Source organism: Callorhinus ursinus, unplaced genomic scaffold (assembly GCF_003265705.2).
Source record: "Callorhinus ursinus isolate GAN/ISIS: 27379988/994484 unplaced genomic scaffold, GSC_fseal_2.0 scaffold2, whole genome shotgun sequence".
Classification (NCBI taxonomy): domain Eukaryota; kingdom Metazoa; phylum Chordata; class Mammalia; order Carnivora; family Otariidae; genus Callorhinus; species Callorhinus ursinus.
The window spans coordinates 104,376,642-104,395,976 of record NW_027397064.1 but is presented as its reverse complement, the minus strand read 5'-3'; the positions used below and the strand labels follow the sequence as shown (position 1 = coordinate 104,395,976).

At 38.9% G+C, this 19,335-nt stretch overlaps 1 protein-coding gene across 1 annotated transcript in view; it reads right to left on the bottom strand.

Moving 5' to 3' along the window:
* CNTNAP5 (contactin associated protein family member 5) overlaps positions 1-19,335 on the bottom strand; it is an 872,890-nt gene that overhangs the window by 662,435 nt on the left and 191,120 nt on the right. The window contains exon 3 of the mRNA XM_073885276.1: positions 4,703-4,896. Coding sequence (XP_073741377.1) covers positions 4,703-4,896 — 194 coding nt within the window. The remainder of the gene's footprint in view (positions 1-4,702; positions 4,897-19,335) is intronic.

The window sequence follows — 19,335 nt, the reverse complement described above, 5'->3', positions numbered from 1 at the left end:
AATCAAAAGAGAAAAAAATCTAGAGACAAATGAAAACAGAAATATAACATGCCAAAATCTATGGGATGCAGGAACAGAGATTCCAAGACTGAAGTTCATAGTAATACAGACCTAACTCAAGAAACAAAGAAAACTCACATAAATAATTTACCTTGACACCTATAGCAACTCAAAAAAAAAAGAAGAAAGAAAATTCAAAATTAGTAGAAAGAGGGAAATAATAAATATCAGAGTGGAAATAAGTGAAATAAAAACAAAACAAAACAAACAAACAAAGAAAAACCCCCAAACAATAGAAAACATCAATGAAACTAGGAACTGGTTATTTAAAAAGACAAACAAAACTGACAAACCTTTAGCTAGACTCACCACAAAAAGAAGAGAAAGGGCTCAAATAAAATCAGAAATGAAGGAGAAGTTACAACTCATACCACAGAAATAAAAGGGATTGTTAAAGACTACTATGAATGATTACATGCCAACAGATCAGACAACCTAGTAGAAATGGTAAAATCCCTGGAAACTTAGTTTCATCCAAGGCTGAATCATGAACTAGAAAATCTGAACAGATCAATTACTAGTAAGGAGATTGAATCAACAATCAAAAATTTTCCAACAAACAAAAGTCCAGGACTAGATAGCTTCATTGGTTAATTCTACCAAACATTCAAAGATTTAATACCTATTCTCAAACTTCCAAAAAAGTAAAGAACAGGGAATGCTTCCAAACTCATTTTATGAGGCCAGCATTAATTATCCTGATACCAAAACTGGACAAAGACAACACAAAAAAGAAAATTACAGGCCAATATCCCCAATGAACATAAATGCAAGAATCCTCAACAAAATATTAGCAAACTGAATGTAACAATGCATTAAAAGGATCATATACCATTATCAAGTGGGATTTATCACACAGATGCAAGATTCGACATCTACAAATCAATGTGGTCCACCACATTAACAAAAGCGAAAGCTAGAAATCATATGATCAACTCAATAGATGCAGAAAAACCATTTGATGATATTCAACATCCATTTATGATAAAAACTCTCAACAAAGAGGTATAGTGGAAAGGGACTTCAACCCAATAAAGGTCATATATAACAAACCCACAGCTAATATCATTTTCAACAGTGTAAAGCTGAAAGCTTTTCCTCCTAAGGATGTCCACTCTCCCCATTTTCATTCAACATAGTATTGCAAACAGTAGGCATAACAATTATGTGCAAAAATTTGTTGTGCTTCTATAAACTGGTAACAAAGTATCAGAAAGAAAAAAATATATCCACTTACAGTTGCATCAGAAGGAACAAAATACCTAGTAATAAATTTAATGTAAGAAATGGAAGACTTAAAGTGGAAGACACTTAAAACTATAAGACCCTGATGAAAGAAACTGAGGGCAGAAAGAAATGGAAAGATATTTCATGCTTATGGATTTGAAGAATTAATCTTGTTAAAATGTCCAGATACCCAAAACAGTCTATAGATTCAGTGCAATTCCTATCAAAATTCCAATGGCATTTTTCATAGAAGTAGAAAGAAGAATTCTAAATTATATGTGGAACCACAAGAGACCCCAAATAGCAATTTTGAGAAAGAGCAAAATTGGAGGCATCATGCTTCCTGATTTCAAACCATACTACAAAACTATAGTAATCAAAATATGGTATGATGTTGGCATAAAAACAGACACAAAGATCAATGGGACAAAATAGAGAGCCCAGAGATAACCCCACGCATATATGGTTAACTAATTTATGAAAAATTAGGCAAAATATATGATAGAGAAAAGACTGTGTCTTCAACAAATGGTGCTGGGAGAACTGGAGAGCTACATGCAAAAGAATGAAACTGGACAAATATCTTATAAAATACACACAAATTAACTTAAAATAGATTTAAGGCTTGAATGTGAGACCCGAATCCATAAAAATCCTAGAAGAAAATATGAATTGTAAGCTCTTTCACATCAGTTGTGTGTGTATGTGTGTGTGTGTGTGTGTGTGTGTGTGTATGTATATTTGGAACTGACTCTAAAGGCAAGGGCAACAAAAGTAAAATAAACAAATAGGGCATTAAACTAAAAAGCTTCTGCACAGCAAAGGAAACCATTAACAAAACCAAAAGTCAACCTACTGAATGGGAGAAGATATTTGGAAATCATATATCTGATAACAGGCTAATACCCAAAATATATAGAGAACTCATACAACTCAATGAGAACAATAAAAAAAATTGATTAAAACGTGGGCAGGAAATCTGAATGGACATTTTTCCAAAGGAGACACACAGATGACCAACAAGTACATGAAAAGATGCTCAACATCACTAATCATCAAGGAAATGCAAATCAAAACCACAATAAGCTATCACTTACACTTGTCAGAGTGGTTATTATCAAAAAGACAAGAAATAACAAGTGTTGGCAAGGCTGTGGAGAACAAGCAACACTCATGCACTGTTGCTGAGAATGCAAACTGGCGCAGCCACTATAGAAAACAGCATGGAGATGCTTCAAAAAAATTAAAAATAGAATGACCATATGATCCTGCAATTCCATTACTGGATATCTATCAAAAAATGAAAATGCTAATTCAGAAAAATAACACACCCCTATGTTCACTGCAGTATTATGTACAATAGCCAAGGTATGCTAACAACCCAAGTGTACATCAATGGATGAATGGATAAAGATGGCCCATGATGGTATTATGCTAAGTAATATAAGTCAATGAGAGGAAGACAAATACCACGTGATTTCACTTACCATGTGGAATCTAAAAAACAAAGCAAACAAACAAAAGAAACAAAATCTAGACTCTTAGATATTGAGAACAGATTGGTGTTGCCAGAAGGGAGGGATTTGGGGTATGGACAAAATGGGTGAAAGAGATCAAGAAGTACAATCTTCCAATTATAAAATAAAAAAATCAGGGGGATGTAATGTACAGCATGGAGAATACAGACAATGATATTATATGGACAATTGTATTGTATGGTGACAGATGGCAACTAGACTTATTGTGATAACCATCTTGCAATGTAGACAAATGAATCATATGTTGTATACCTGAAATGAATATACTATTGCATATCAGTTATACCTCAATAAAAATATTTAGACAAAATAATTCAAAACTGCAATTCTTTCTGAAAAACAACTGGTTCTGATTGAAAATGTCAAAGAAAATAAATAATCCCACATCTATTTGTCCTTCTCAAGTCAACATAAAACCTTAAAATTGTTCTTCAAAATGGAAGGTGTGCTTATTTTTCATTTGAAACTAAAAGCAAAACAAAAGAAAACAAAAACCTGTAAAAATTTATGGAGGCTTCAAAATTGAGTGAAAAAATAGAATAGTCCCCCAAAGCCTTTTAAAAAAATTAAGTTTTATTTATTTGCGTAATTTCTACCCACAATGTGGGGCTCAAACTCACGATCCTAAAATCAAGGGTTGCATGCTGTTCTGACTGAGCCAGTCAGATGCCCCTTAAAATCCAATTTTTAAAATGAAGAAAACCCATGCTTTCTGTAAATATTACAACCTAATATTATAGGCAACCCAGAATAAAGATGATAATAATAGTATTCTCAAGATTCAATCTGCCATAACTAATCCCAATCCTCAGTTTACTATTATTTTCAATTAGCACTATTGATGAGTATGGCGATTATCAAATAACGATGAACATAAAATAGAAATCTGTTTCCAACTGGTGGGGCCAACACAGAAAAATATAGACAACAGCAATTTGAAACCATAGGTGGCATTAATTTAATGGGGAAAACAAGTAGGGAGAATATGAGAAGGACAGACTACTCTATCAATTGCCAAATCTTCAATCTTATGTACATTTAGGGAAAAATAAATATTTGGAGATGTTTTTCCTTAAATTGTAAGCAATGTAAAGTAATGCATTATTTTATTTAGTGCATGAGTTTCTGGTGCCTCCTCCAGGTGCCTCTTGCTCTGTGCCTTGGCCTCCCTTTCTAACCTCAGTCTGGGGACAGCTTTCACTACGCCAGAGCTCAAGAGTTTGGGCCTTGGGGTGGGGGCGGAAAGTTCTTTTTCACAGCTTGGAGCACACTGTCCTTCACTTCCTAGGCGAAGATTGTTTCTAATGTCAGAATGATTCTACATTTTATATTTATCTTGTCTTTTTAAACCTTTTAATTGTTTTCAAATCTTGAATAGAGGCTATTGAGCACAGTGTCTTTAAAGTCAGACCAGACTACAGATTCTTATGCTGAGATTTTTACGGATTGTTCAGTTTTGGTCAGATTATATAACTGAGCTCGCTGGGTCATTAGGAGGTGTGCGAAGTACCTGGTACATAATGAACAAGTGAGTAAATAAATACATACCCAATAAATCAATACATTCTCATTAACAATCAGACTCTTGCAGTATCCTTCTGTTTTTATAGATGAAGAATTGAGACCCGGTCAGTGAATTACTTAAGTTACCAGAAGAGGAGGAAAACATGAAACTTTTTTGCAACAGGCATCCTAATTTCCCTTGGAACTGGAGCCATGCTGGAGATAGGACTCATATACCATCTAATTATTTCTGAATGGACACTCCACAGTTATTAAGCTACCAAGAATCTGGGTAGAGGAAAATGATAGAAATGCTCACTGGTTACCATTATTACATCTCAGATTCATTCATTGGAAGAGAAAAGATGTCCTACCCAGATGCTGTCTTCTTGCTTATACTGTTTCCAGTTGCGTCCTGTGTCACTGAACATCAGGCTGTAACTCGTCACCCAGTCAGAGCTTCCGTATCTTCCCTGCGTGGCTACTGCTGTAATCTCTACCCTGTTTCCCAGGTCCATCTGGAGCCACTGTTGAGCATTGGAATCTGCTGGAGACCAACCACCAGTTCCTGGAAGAAGATCAGAGAGAGAGCAGTAGTAACATCCCACATGGCTGCAATGCTCAGCTCTCAAAGAGAAGTGAAATGGTGTGCTGCAAAGATGTCTTTACCCCCCACTGTGCCCTGCTCGTCCTTACGTGGCTTGATTTCCATTCTCCTCTTCCATCCTATTCTCCTTTATGGTTCAAGATTCATCTTGAACCCACGCTGTTCCTTCTGTAACTCCTCCTGTCTTTCCTTGGGCATTCGTTCCCATTTTCTGGATTCCTAGTACAACCGGTACTATTTTTTTATTTTTATCTTCTTACAGCCTTAATCTTGTAACATGCTTTCTATCTTCTGCCTTACTGAGATCTCCTTCCTTCCTTCTTTTCGCTACTCTTTCATCCCTCCCTCTACCATGGCCCAGACATTTTTGCTGTAGATACAAAGATCAAATATCATTGACTATATCTTTGACTCTGTCTCATCCATTCGACCGATGTTCACGGAGCACCTGGGGCATTCTGGGTACTGAAGAAAGAAAAACATGCAAATAAAAATGTTCAATGTGATGTGATGGGAAGGTTTATGAAAGGCAAACACAAGGTGTGACAGGAAAACAGAGGACAGAATGTCTCAGTAAGTGATCAGAAAAGCCTTGAGACAGTGATGATGAGACAGTAGAGCTGAAGAAGCAGGTATGACAATGTTGCAGGCAAACAAGGTTAAAGAGAGAAAACGTTGGAGAGATCAGACAGGGACATGGGAACAGCATACATAAAATCTCAGAGGGACATGAGACAGTGTGCCACGTTTCTGGATCTACGTGGGATTTAGTATACTTGACACACAAAAATATTCTTACAGGGGACAAAAACTTTTGGGCCCTAGAAGTTCATTATTTGATACCCTGGAACTTTGCAGAAGATCAATATTAGCTCTTGCTCAGTTGGAAGACATGTGGCCTCAGTCTTCTGTATTCATTTCACATAGGAATAACGAAGTCAATAATCATTTTTAGTGACCCAAGAGTTCATAAATCTTCCAAATACTGAGTGGAATCCTGGAAAGGCAGAATGTGTATGCCATGGGTGGGGATGAGAGAGAAACAACACCTTTGTGAAGCACCTTGCTAAGGGTATCAAGTTGGGGAGTTAATTAAATTTTCAATTTAGAGGACTTAATCAATAATCCCTTTTGATTTCAAGCTATGTCATTGAAAATCATTTTAGTAATGTCCCGGTGTACTTTCTCACTATCTCAGAAGGAGTCAATGGGACTTCTCCTTGGTAATCGAGAACTTTTCTGAGTCCTGGTTCCCCAGTGCAGAAAGCCTATCATCAATGGAAGTGGACATGTAGACACAAGACATGGAGGATGTGAGGTGGACCCTACTTTAGTCATAGGCACATACTACAAGTTGTGTGTTGATTCTCTCCTAATAGCTACTGCTGTTAAGTTTTTGTTTGATTTTTTTTTCACATTCCTGAGAAGACTGAAATTCATGGACAGGAAGAGAAGGAACATGCTCAGCATCTATTGTGAAATGTATTTTATTAAGTGTTTCACAAGATGTGGATACAGTGGCAGATATGGCTGATTTCCTTAATATCCATTTTTCTTCTTCTGTGGTAGATGTGAAATTTCATTTCATTTCTCTCTCCATCCTATTATACTTATAGCCACAGCAATAAGTTCTCTCCAATCAAAATGTGACTAGGAAGAAGACATGCCACTTCCAAGCCAACTGGTCTCTTCCCCACTTGTTTCCCCTTCTATCACTGATGGATGCAGTTGGCACCAAGGCTCTAGTTGATGGCAAAACAACAACATGGAAACATCCTGGAATCCCATATCATCACATGAAGAAAAGCATCTGTCTACTTGAATGCCTGACCCAAATAATAATATCAACAAGAACTAAACATCTATGTTGTTTAAGACATTGAACATTAGAGGGTGCCTGGGTGGCTCAGTTGGTTAAGCGACTGCCTTCGGCTCAGGTCATGATCCTGGAGTCCCAGGATCGAGTCCCACATCGGACTCCCTGCTCAGCAGGGAGCCTGCTTCTCCCTCTGACCCTCTTCCCTCTCATGCTCTCTATCTCTCATTCTCTCTCTCAAATAAATAAATAAAATCTTTAAAAAAAAAGACATTGAACATTAGAATTTTTTTGATACTGCAGTTCAGCCTACTTTAAAACATACATAATATCTTGTGAAATAAATAGCACAATTGCCATTATATAGTTCAGGAGAATGAGATCCAGCAAGTTTAGAACACCTAACACTTGGGATTCAAGCATAGCTCTTTGAGAATATTATGTAGCAGGAAAAAAAAAAAAGGTTTCTAAAAACCCATAAAATCAATAAAGAGGAAAGGCACTGGGAGAAGGCATTTGAGCAGAGATTCTGACATGCCAGATCCTTCCGGACATTTTTATCAACCAGCTCTGTCTTCACTAACCTGTCCACAATTCCCAGTCTGGACTACCTTCTCTCAACTTCTCACAACTGACAGGGAGGCTTAAGAAGAGCTTTTACATTAAAAAAAAAAATTAAAAAGTCCAAAATGACTCTGAGCCTACTCTTTATTTCCATTCAATTTCTCCTCCTGCCCATTTCATGAGCCTTCTTTCTTCTTCTTTTTTTAAAGATTTTATTTATTTATTTGAGAGAAAGAATGAGAGAGAGAGAGACAGCACATGAGAGGGAGGAGGGTCAGAGGGAGAAGCAGACTCCCTGCCGAGCAGGGAGCCCGATGCGGGACTCGATCACGGGACTCCAGGATCACGGGACTCCAGGATCACGGGACTCCAGGATCATGACCTGAGCTGAAGGCAGTCGCTTAACCAACTGAGCCACCCAGGAGCCCCGAGCCTTCTTTCTTCTTAAGTGAAAAAAAGCAAGGTTGTATAAACTTTGATCTCAACAGTGTTAAAACATGATAGAAGAGAAATTTGTATGGTGATTTCTTCTGAGCGATAAAAATATGAGTGATTTCATCCTTTTATGCTTTTTGCCTATAACATATTTTCTATTATCAGCATGTCTTTCTTATATAAATGGAGACTCACATTATTCATATTTATTTGATTTATTGCATAAAGAATATGTACAGCAATTGGACAGCTGGTGAAAACTTGTGACTTTTCATGTGATCATCACTATTTTTGAAATAAAAACCCTCAAACATTAACTATTTCTCTTTTATCCTCAATAATCCACAGCCAGACTTCCTAGTCATGCTTTAAAATTTTTTCCTCATTTATTCTAATTATTCTCATACTCATATATGATAAGAATTTATGTTAAGAATGGAAGAGAAAAAACAAAATGACAAGGAACTCTCCCTGTCACCTCGCAAAGCATAAAATCAGAGTAGACTGACCAAAAACCAAACCAAACCACAAAACAAGACAAAACAAAAGAGGGAGAGTTAATGCTAGAAGATTTCTTCAAATTTGTCCAAAGAAAATCGCATCTTCCTTTTGCCCACAGTAAAATCCTTGGCTTATTAATCACCCTGAAATTAACCGAAATGGAATTGTTGCTATTCACCTGCATTAACACATTAAGTTAAAAATGTTTAAATTTTTTTTAAAAAATTTAAAAAATTTTTAAATTTTCTGGGTTTAAAAAACCCAGAAGCTTCAGACTAAGCTCTTACAACAAAGGGATACTATCTGGGTGATAATTGCCAAGAATTATTTCCCTGCTGTTGAAGATGTTCCCTGCGTTACAGCTAATAGGCCAGGCATCCAGGGTTGCCGTGGTTGCTATGGAAAACATTTTGTTCCTTGCACCAAACAATAAATGTGTTTTCAAAATGATGAGAGAAGCCTAAAGATACTATTTGCAGCTACTCTAAACACACACCATGCCCACACTAGCTTTCTGTTTCTGAATTATTCTCTAAATTGGGGATGTAACATACACACAGATACCTGTGTTTGGCAAATCAAAGGTGTAAACTAAGGCAGGGCTGTCTATAATTGTGGCTGAGGTATCAATGATTATGAACTGCAATTCCCATAATCCCTTCAATTTAAATTTAAGATAATTTAAGTTCTCTTAAAGGGAAGATTTTAAAGGAAAACTAACTTCACTTTAGATTTTAATATCATCTAGAATTTTCCAATAGTTTTCAGACATGGGGTCCTGAATGATTTCCACACTATATCTTAGCACATCCCAAGTCCCGAACACTACATTTGCCTTATGTCAGTTTTGGGAAGAAGATGGGAAAAGGAAATCACAGACTGAAAGCCATAAGAGACATAGTTCTGCTCCTGAGGTTAGACTGGATGAGAAATTCTTCAAGGGGCTCAATCATCAGAAACGCCTTGGAGGGCTTGTGAAGATGACAGTACACGTTCTTGGCTTTCTCCTTGATAACTCATTCAAGGACCTAACCTGGGAATCTGATTTTTAGAAAGTTGTTCTTGATATGCTGAGTGGCTTGGGAAAAACTGGATGAGACAGCTTCTACAATTTTAGTTCTAATATTTTTCCGGTAAGAGTTGTTTTATTTATCTATGTAGTCATCCAAAATAGCTTAAATCCTACATGCTATTTTTGATATCAGCAACAACAGTAACAAAAAATAACAACCTGAAATTACCTCTGGACCCTAAAAATGGACACCCTTGTCTCATTTGTCCCCCAACTCCCCACACCAAACACAGATGTGTAGTTAAATTCAAACTTAACAATTGCCAAGGAAATCTGAAAAATTGTGAATTGAGAAATATCCACGTCAGCTCTTGCTTGAATAGTTATTTACACTCCCAGTTAACCCTTTTGCTCCTTCTCATCACCCCCATCCTGCACGCCCTTGGAGTGTTCATTCATACATACTATTAGCTGATGGGTGGTCCTTGCTAACTGCTCAGGACCACCCTGCGTACTTGGCACACACTGACTCATTCACCATCACAGTAGCTCTATATGATAGATATTATTATTATGCCCATTTTAAAGGTGGTGACACTGAGGACAGAAAGGTTGGACAGCTTTTCCAAGATCACACAACTAGTAAGTGGCAGAACAAGGGATTCGAACCCACAAAACCAGGACCCAGAGCCCAAACACTTAACCACTTGACAACACCGCCTCTGAACAGGATGGACAGAAAACCCTTCCCCTGCTCGTTTCTCTTTTCCAAAATAGCCATTCTCATGAGAAACACGATTCACACTTCACATTTTGCTTTGAATATCTCACCCGATTCCCATAGCAATCAACAATATATTTTTAATTTCGATTTATGAGAGAATAAAGCAGCCTCAAAGGGTCAACCAGTTTATGGTGGTGAGAGACTGTTCTCCAACCCAGTCCTTCTGATGTCTCGTCCTTCCTGAGGTTTCAATGGGGACAAGTATCTTCAGTCTTAGAAATTATCCTTATGGGGCACCTGGGTGGCTCAGTCGTTAAGCGTCTTCCTTTGGCTCAGGTCATGATCCCAGGGTCCTGGGACTGAGCCCCGCATCAGGCTCCCTGCTCGGTGGGAAGCCTGCTTCTCCCTCTCCCACTCCCCCTGCTTATGTTCCCTCTCTCACTGTGTCTCTCTCTGTCAAATAAATGAATAAAATCTTAAAAAAATTATCCTTATGGAGAATTCTAAACAAGGTTTAAACTAAGACAAGACAGACAGATCTTCTGACTCCCAGCAGCTCCCTCCTCAGCCCTTTATACCATGATGCTTATTCCTCACTTCACATGATAGGGTAGGCTCTAAGCATGAAACAGAATAACTGGTAGAAAATGGAGGAATTCCTCAGTTTCTACACTTAGTTCCACTTCTATTTTATTTTATTTTTTTATTTTATTATGTTAGTCACCATACAATACATCATTAGTTTTTGATGTGGTGATCCACAATTCATTGTTTTCATATAACACCCAGTGCTCCATGTAGTACATGCCCTCCTTAATACCCATCACCGGGCTAACCCATCGCCCCACCCCACCCCCTCTAGAACCCTCAGTTTGTTTCTCAGAGTCCATAGTCTCTCATGGTTCATCTCTCCCTCCAATTTCCCCCCTTTCATTTTTCCCTTCCTTCTCCTAATGTCTTCCATACTATTCCTTATGTTCCACAAATAAGTGAAACCATATGGTAATTGACTTTCTCTGCTTGACTTTTTTCACTTAGCATAATCTCCTCCAGTCCCATCCATGTTGATATAAAAGTTGGGTATTCATCTTTTCTGATGGCTGAGTAATCTTCCATTATATATATGGACCACATCTTCTTTATCCATTCATCTGTTGAAGGGCACTATACTTTCAGGATCATTTCTATAGTTTATTTCCAGTTCTAACTCAGAAAAGGAAGTAAGAGTTGATTGATGTTGCACACTGGAAATGGGGACAAAATGGATTATATATAGCCCTCTGCTCAGCAAAATTTTACAACTACAATTCAAAAAGAGAGTCAATTTAGTACAAGACCAACAGGAACTAGAATAGTCACACACACACACACACACACACACACACACACACACACAGCATTTTCACACCTAATCTGTTGAAAGTACACAGCCATTTTTAAAAACCCTAAAATAAACCCTACAGGGAATAGGTTTCTTAGGCATGTGCCTTCCCCCAGATTTACTCAAGGCCCTAAAAAGCTACAAGCACATTGTCACAAATGACTGGGAGGTTAGCTTGAATTACTAGCTGCATCATTATTAAATATTTGATGCCTATGTAAGCAAAGGTTCAAGATTTTTCAGGGACAAGAGATAGTAATGAGAAAGGGAGAGACACTGTCCCATAAATATTTAACATTATATAGTATGGGTAAGAGTGATAACAACATTCACAAACTTGCACACAGCATTCAGGAGGGATTCCTGCTCCTCCATGCACAGAGTTGTTATCATCCATTTATAACAGGACCTGTGGCTGGGCAGGGATTTCCAAGGCTGGTGAGGATGTTGGCTGGAAGCCTGGGCATCATCCTTCTGCTACTGGGCAGGTGTGGTAGGACCCAGGTGTTGCAGGCCAGCCCTGGCCAGGGCTCCCATACTTTTATCTGCATATTTATTTAGGCAATAAGGAGCCTCTTGGGGTAAAAGAAAGTGAAAACCTGACGAAACACCCTGTGGGTTTCAAAACAGATAAAAACCTGTTGGAAAACCTGAACTGGCCCTACTAAGGCCAATTTTCAGAGAAAACCAAAGGGGATCATAAGAGGAGAATCATGAAAGGGAGGGTAGAATCGGGATCTGATTCAGATCCAGTCATAACTGAGGCTGCCTCAAGAGTAATGTCAGGGTGACAGTGGCTCTCTTGGCTTGGGTTCCCCAGAAGTCAATTACAAGACATGGATTTGAGTGTAAGTAGTTTATTTGGGAATTGACCCCAGGAAGTTGGGTTAGGCAGATGGAGCTGAGACAGGGAAGGAAGGAGAGCCAATCCTTGGCACATCAGCAAGCCAGCCTTCCTGTGGATGAGCTTCATCCCATCAGTGCAGGATGCAATTTAGGGTTCTATTTCAAGTGTTATCACAATATATACTATATATATATACACATACATATATCCCAACTCAGTCAAGTATTGCTTGAAACACATGGCAGGCAGAAAGAGAGCCCTCAAGTAGAGTAGGGAAGGTGTAGTTGTTGGGGTTGAAAGTGGTTATGTTGGGGGAATAGCCTCAAGGTTCCCCGCTGGTCTTCCTTAGCTGATGGATCCATCCCCCAACTGTGGGTTCAGGCTGACAACTAGAACTGTCTGTCCTCTTCTCCAGAGATTTACCCTTTGCCAAACAGAAGCATGCTTGCCCAGGAAGCTGCCACTTCCCCCATTCTCATCTCAGCCAGTGGTGGACTGCTACAAAGTTCCAAAAGTCAATCCCATTGTCTCAAGACATGGCTGATATTTATGGTGGAATCTGTGGTCCTGAACCTCCTCTTGGCATCGGAAGGAAGCTAGGCCTCAGTTGAGACCACATTTCTTGCTAGCTCCCCCCGCCCCTTTCTTCCCTTGCAACCTGTCTCTAGAAATCACTCCCCTGCAAATAATTTAAATTGGAAGTCCCATGTCAGCTCAGCTTTTCTGATGTCCTTGTACTGACAGTGGTGAGGTCCAGGAGATATAGGCTCTGACAGCCCTTGTTACAGTGTGTATACTTGTTCACACACGTGTGTGTCTGCGTTTATCGGAGATAGCTGTGTTATTACTCTGAAGGATTCTAATGCTCATTACTCAGTTCAGCTGTGATGTCCTACAGTGAGTACTTCCCTTGTGAAGAGTGGAGCCATTAAGGCCTTCATTGATCAGAAAAGTATATCAGGATGCACATTTCACAGTTCAGAAGTTATACAGGAAGTGAGGGAAATCAGCAGGAGGGCATTTGGGGTTTGGAAAGTTTGGAGGTCAGTCCCAGGGAGGATATCTCACATTTATGCCCCTTGCAGGCCAAGGCTTGATTCACATACACACAAAAACATCCAGGTGAGAAGGTCATGTATATAAAACTAGAAAAGACTGTAGAACTATACTGTTCAATGTGAGAGCTACTAACCACATATAGCTCTTTAAATTTAAATTAGCTTGACTTAAATTTTCAGTTCTTAAGTAGCCCTAGCCACATTTCAAAGGCCATGTGTACCTCATGGGTACCTTATTAGATAGCACAGCTAAAGAATATTCCATCTTTGCAGAAATTTCTATTGGCTAGCACTGCTCTAGAATTTCTCTTATAAAGTGGTGGAAGCTGAGTTCTATTTAATTTGTCAGATTAATACAATTTAACTCTACACATTGGCTGCTCAGGCCTGGGGTAGCTTTTAGTGGATTATTTATTCCTCATTTAATGGATATAAAATTATTGAGTTCCATCCATGAGTAAAGCAGTATAAAAGATTGAGGATCAAAGTAAGACACTCTTCCTATTTTTAGGCATATAGAGAAAAAAATGAGTCTCCGAAGATTTTTGAAGGGAAAATGGAGCAATGGAATTGAAAGTCATTTAAACCTGCAGATCTCATATTGTTGGCATTAGCACTTAAAACTTTTCTCTCATGAGCAGCATACTTTTTGCACAACTCATATACTGCATTTATCTTGGTTTCCTGGGGCAGTTTTATTCGAAAGACAGTGCCTAGTCTAAGTCTGGTGCATGAGTTGAAAGAGTCACCTTTGACTCCATCACTTTGGGCAAGTAATTTCTCTATTTCTATAAAAATAATATAGTTAAGTGTCCACTCTAGCAAGAATCAAGGATCAAGATAATATTTGTCTACTCATAGGTTTTATGACTATGGCCACAAAATGGTTAAATAAAAATGTGTTTAATTGTTACTTCAAAAGCTTCATTTTGGGTTCCAAAAATTAACTCTGGCATCAGTTCAACCCATTAGGAAGTTACTCCTTTGACTGGAAGATGTGCAACATAACCCATCAAAATTTTAGGAGATCTAGCTTGAGAGAGAGAGAGGAGAAAGAAGAAAAATAGTTATTCTCTTACTTCATACCAGATTATTAGTCTAAAGCCAGTCAAGGTAATTCCATCACCCTTGACTGTGATTGGGTCCGGGAATGGACATATGACCCAATTATGGCTAGTTGGACAGAGGAAAAACTGCTGGTGATGTGAAAGCTGAGTGTTTAGGCAGGCTTGGGTCCTGGAAGTGTCTCACAGCTCTATGCCATGGTTCTCAAACCTGAGCACATCAGAATCAGTGGTTCTTAGGTTCTTAGGTCCCACTGCCAGAATTCCTGGTCCAGCAGGTCTGGGATAAGTCCAGACAATCTACATTTTTGTTAACAAATTCTGAGGTGATATTCAGCATGCTGTTGTTCTAAAGAATCAAATTTGATGGCTTAAAAGCAAGCATTAGGAGTCCATGCTTTCTGTTTCCCAGAATGTTGTTGAGTCTGGCTGAGATGTTGGGTGGGCATATTAGCTGGAGAAGGATGTGGCTCTTGAGGATGGCATTGTTGAACTGAATCCACCATCTCTGGAGCCTGTGCTCACTGAGGACTTCCTTTGATGTAGGGTAATAAATTTTATTTTTATTCCTTTAGAAAAAAGTAGAATAAAGCACCAGATACAGAAAAACCTCACAAACCGAATACTTAGCTTAATAAGCTATTCCAGAGAGAGCACCCTTGCGACTACTGTGCTGTTCAAGAAATAGAAGTATGGACACCTCTCAATTTCCATGCACCTAGCTTCAATCACACGCTACTGAGTTTTTTTTTTCAAGGTAGTGAGTTTTCTGTTATTTGCATACAAATTTACCCTACCAGAAATATCTTAAGGGATAATACCAATTGCTCTGAATCCTTTCGTGGAAGGAATTGATTAGAAGCAAGTCCTTAGCAAAACAAATGACATGGATTCTCTTATAAAATCTGGATTTTTACGAAACATGTAAATTGATTAGCGAAATAAAGTCCAGACACAAGTAAGTGATTGCACAGACAAGTCTAACTAAGAGAAGTTTAGTTTGAGACACTTGAAAGGGGCCTCCAAGGAAGGGACCACCACAGAATATTGAGCATCCAAACTGGAATCCTGGAGAAAGATGAACTGCTTGTTTATATTAACTTCTGTTTTCTGGTTTCTTGGAGTTGGTTATATATTATCATTCTCACTCCATATGGTGGATTTAATAATCCTTAGCTCATCTGTTTAGTGGCATTTCCACAATGTCTTAAGTGAAAGATTTCTAGATAGATTTTAAACAAATGAATTGAGTAGACCCTACCTAACTACTCCAGGTTAGACAAAGCGAAAGTATCCACCATACAATATGCTATTCAAATACAACTTATTTCCACTTGGGTGTGATCTTCATTACAAATACAGGTAAACTGTCAATCGCTAGATGGATATATGTCATTAATTACACTGCCCTTAGTTGCATTACTATATTTTTTAAGTTACAATGCTTTAAGTTAAAAGCAGTGAACTGGTAAACTGAAGATCTTGTCTCTTAGTGAAGTGTTAGTGGTATCACATAGTTGATTGCTTGAGTTAGCATTTTACAGAGTGCTACTTAGAAATAATCTCAGCTTGGCATTTCAAAGGAAGTGACCGGCTACCAGAAGAAAAAGTAAAGGGTCAATTACATGGATTTATCTATCACTCTCATTTTGCCGAATGTTGATGTTTAGAAGCTCTGAATTATATTATTAGTGAGCAAAAGTGTTCATGATTCCTTCTTCCACTCTTAACAGCATTGTGTTTTGCAGTTATCCTAGCTGAAGAGAGATAGGGTCATCACATTGGATTTGTCTACATTGAGACAGGGTCCCAACGCTCCTATTAAATAGCAGATTTCGGGGCACCTGGGTGGCTTGTTAAGCGTCTGCCTTTGGCTCAGGTCATGATTCCAGGGTCCTGGGATCGAGCCCCGCGTTGGGCTCCCTGCTCTGCAGGAGTCCTGCTTCTCCCTCTCTCACTCCCCCTGCTTGTGTTCCCTCTCTTGCTATATCTCTCTCTGACAAATAAATGAATAAAATCTTAAAAAAAATGTTAAATAGCAGAAGATTTCTATTCTGTACCTCTCAATGATCTATTGCTGTCCTAGTCAGAGAAGAGGCCTAGGGCATTGTTTAAATATCTAGGTCAAGGTTTTGCCCACAGGCCTATTAGGCCATAGTATGATTTCAGGGGCATGGAGGAGGCACATATCTCTCTTTTTTCCTTGATGCCTGAAAATCCAGTCTTTGTGGTTAAAATACTGGTAATACCACTTGAACTGCCAAAATGACCTGAAAAGGGTGACTATTATGCCAACCCCACCTTTACTCAGATTAAGATCTCAAATTAACGTGAATAAAGATATTAGTTAACCTGGGGTAGACAGAATTAGATTCAATTCCAAATAATTAGCTGTGTATCCTTAGGTCAGTGACTTGACCTCTCTGAATTTATTTCCTCATCCTTAAAAATGTGAATGCTACCAACTCAGAGTACTGATATAATGACACAAATAGAGCTTAAGTTTCTACTTCTTGGTTTCGAGCACTGCTTCTTATTCATAATAACTTAGATAACTTTGATTTCCTCCCATCCCCCTGGCACCCATCTCTGAGATCCAGAGCTGAAAAAGGCACAGAAGTTAAGGATTGAAGGAGGAGAAGATCGAATTGGACTGTGTAAATGCAACTGTGGCTAAAGCACAGGTTCTGACCAGAAGTTTGGGGGCAGAGGCTGAGATTCTGCATTTCTAACAAGCTCCCAGGTGATGCCTGAGGATCCACACAGAGTCCACACTTTAAGTAGTGAGGAGAGCAGAAGGCCACAAAGGAAAGCACAGAACTTGACGCTGGTCATGCTGGGGGTGTGGAAGAGTGAGGGCAGGAGAAAAGAAAGGAAAAGAGCTGAAAACAAGGAAAGAACCCTTCAAGTGGAGAAGAGGAAATGCAGTGACAGAATTCTGCATGTCTCACTGTCTTTTTAAACAGATTCAATGATATCCATATCACTCCTGGCTCGATCAATTCAGATGGGAGACTGGTGCTGTCATTTGCAAGCAGGCATCTTGGTGCTGTGTGTGAAATTGGACCCTCAGGATTGTCACCTAGCTATCTGGAACAAGTCCCCAGATAGCCGATATCATGGCAATTGCGAGAACCCTGATGCCTGAATTGTTCCAAATCCACTTCTCCTTACAGAAGGACCAGTGACACCAAACTGAAAACCAATTTCCAAAGACCTTCAGGGGTCCTTAGCTTTTTGCAACCAGTGCTGCCCAAGGAGAAAATAAAAAAAAAAGTGTGCACGGAATCTGTGCCAAATGGGGGCAAGTGTTTTGAGCCTCTTCACTTGTCCACGAGCCCAGGAAGCTAAAAAGGCCTTGACATAAAAAATCAGATTCTCCATGGCAACAAAATTGTCATGCCAGAAACATACAATCTCAGCTCACACAGGCAGACATCTAAAAAATATATCAAGTGAGGAAGAGAGATTAAAATTTCAAGGTACAAATGGTAAAAGTAATTGCAAAACGGTGTATGGGGGAAAGAGGGACGGGGAAAGAAAAATACAAACCTCTCCTTTCACGGGGCCAGCGATGTCTATTCTTATTTGCCCTTTAATCATATAAAGTAACTTAAAACCTTCCCCTCACTTTGGATCAGGTCTAACCCACAGTTCAGTGGTTTCATGCTGTGCCACCAGCTCTGCACTTCCTGCTGACAGTAAGTGCTTCTCCAGCCCAGCTCCCTTTAAAACCCAGATCAAAAGCTTTCTTGCCACAAAATAAATCACATTTGACAAAGTCAGATCCCTCCTAAGCCACAATTATATAGATTGACTTGGTAACCTAAGTTAATAGTGATCTGACCCCCCATTTAATGTATTTTGTCGTGTTTTTTAAAAAGTAATTAGGTCTCTTTTTTTTTTTGCTTTTTATTTCTTTGTGTGTGGATGAGAAAGGGTTGAAGGATGTGTGGAGGGAGAGAACAAAAATTCTATTTGGCAAATCCCTTTCTGAGATGAGATAGCAGTGTGAACACTATTAAAGCGGGCACTAACCACCCAATCTCCCTCCCAGTTTGGTGGGTTGCCCAGACTTTGGATCCCATAGTAGTACCTCAGGGCAAAGGCTGTTTCCAAGGGTGGGTTTTGTTTTTGTTTTTGTTTTTGTTTTTGTTTTTTTAGAAAGATTACTTTGTCACCGACAGAACTCATGACATTTGCTTTACTCGGTCTGAGGATGTTCATCAGCACACCTTTCCTATAGTCTTCTTTTCAACTATTGAATTGATCTCTGCTTCTGACATGACAAACATACTAGCAGGACAGCCTTTCTTCCTGTGTATAGGTCAGAGATGTGCATGCTTGAGTTCTGAGCACACACAGGGGTAAAGTGGTCCTTCGTTACCTATGTTCCATGTATGCCAAAGGTGTATATGGTTGCCAGGAGTGAGCAGTTTTAAATGGTGCTCAGGACTTGCAGGAAAGTTCCTCTTTGGGAAATAGCTCAAAGGTGAATAGATACAAGGATGCTGTTGAACACATTCCATATGAGGGAGACATAGTTTCAGGAAAGTCAAGATTTTACAACCTGGATTTCATCTTGGGTGGCATACCAGGAAGTTTCTTTATAAACATACAGAAGTCTGAAGGGGGTAGAGTAGAAGGAATTCATGAAATACTGTGATAAGTGAATGAATGAAGTGAATGAATGAATGAGTGAATGAATGAATGGAGTATGTTATGAAAAAAAATATCCAGCACTTGGAGCACCTGGGTGGCTCAGTCGGTTAAACATCTGCCTTCCACTCAGGTCATGATATCGGGGTCCTGGGTCTGGCTCTCTGCTCAGCAGGGAGTCTGCTTCTTCCTCTCCCATCACGCACCTCCCCACACTCATGCTTTTTCTCTCTCAAATAATAAATAAAATCTTTAAAAAAATGAATGAATGAATGAATAAATTTGTTAATTAATAAAACACTATAAGGAGAATATATATATATATATATATATATATAT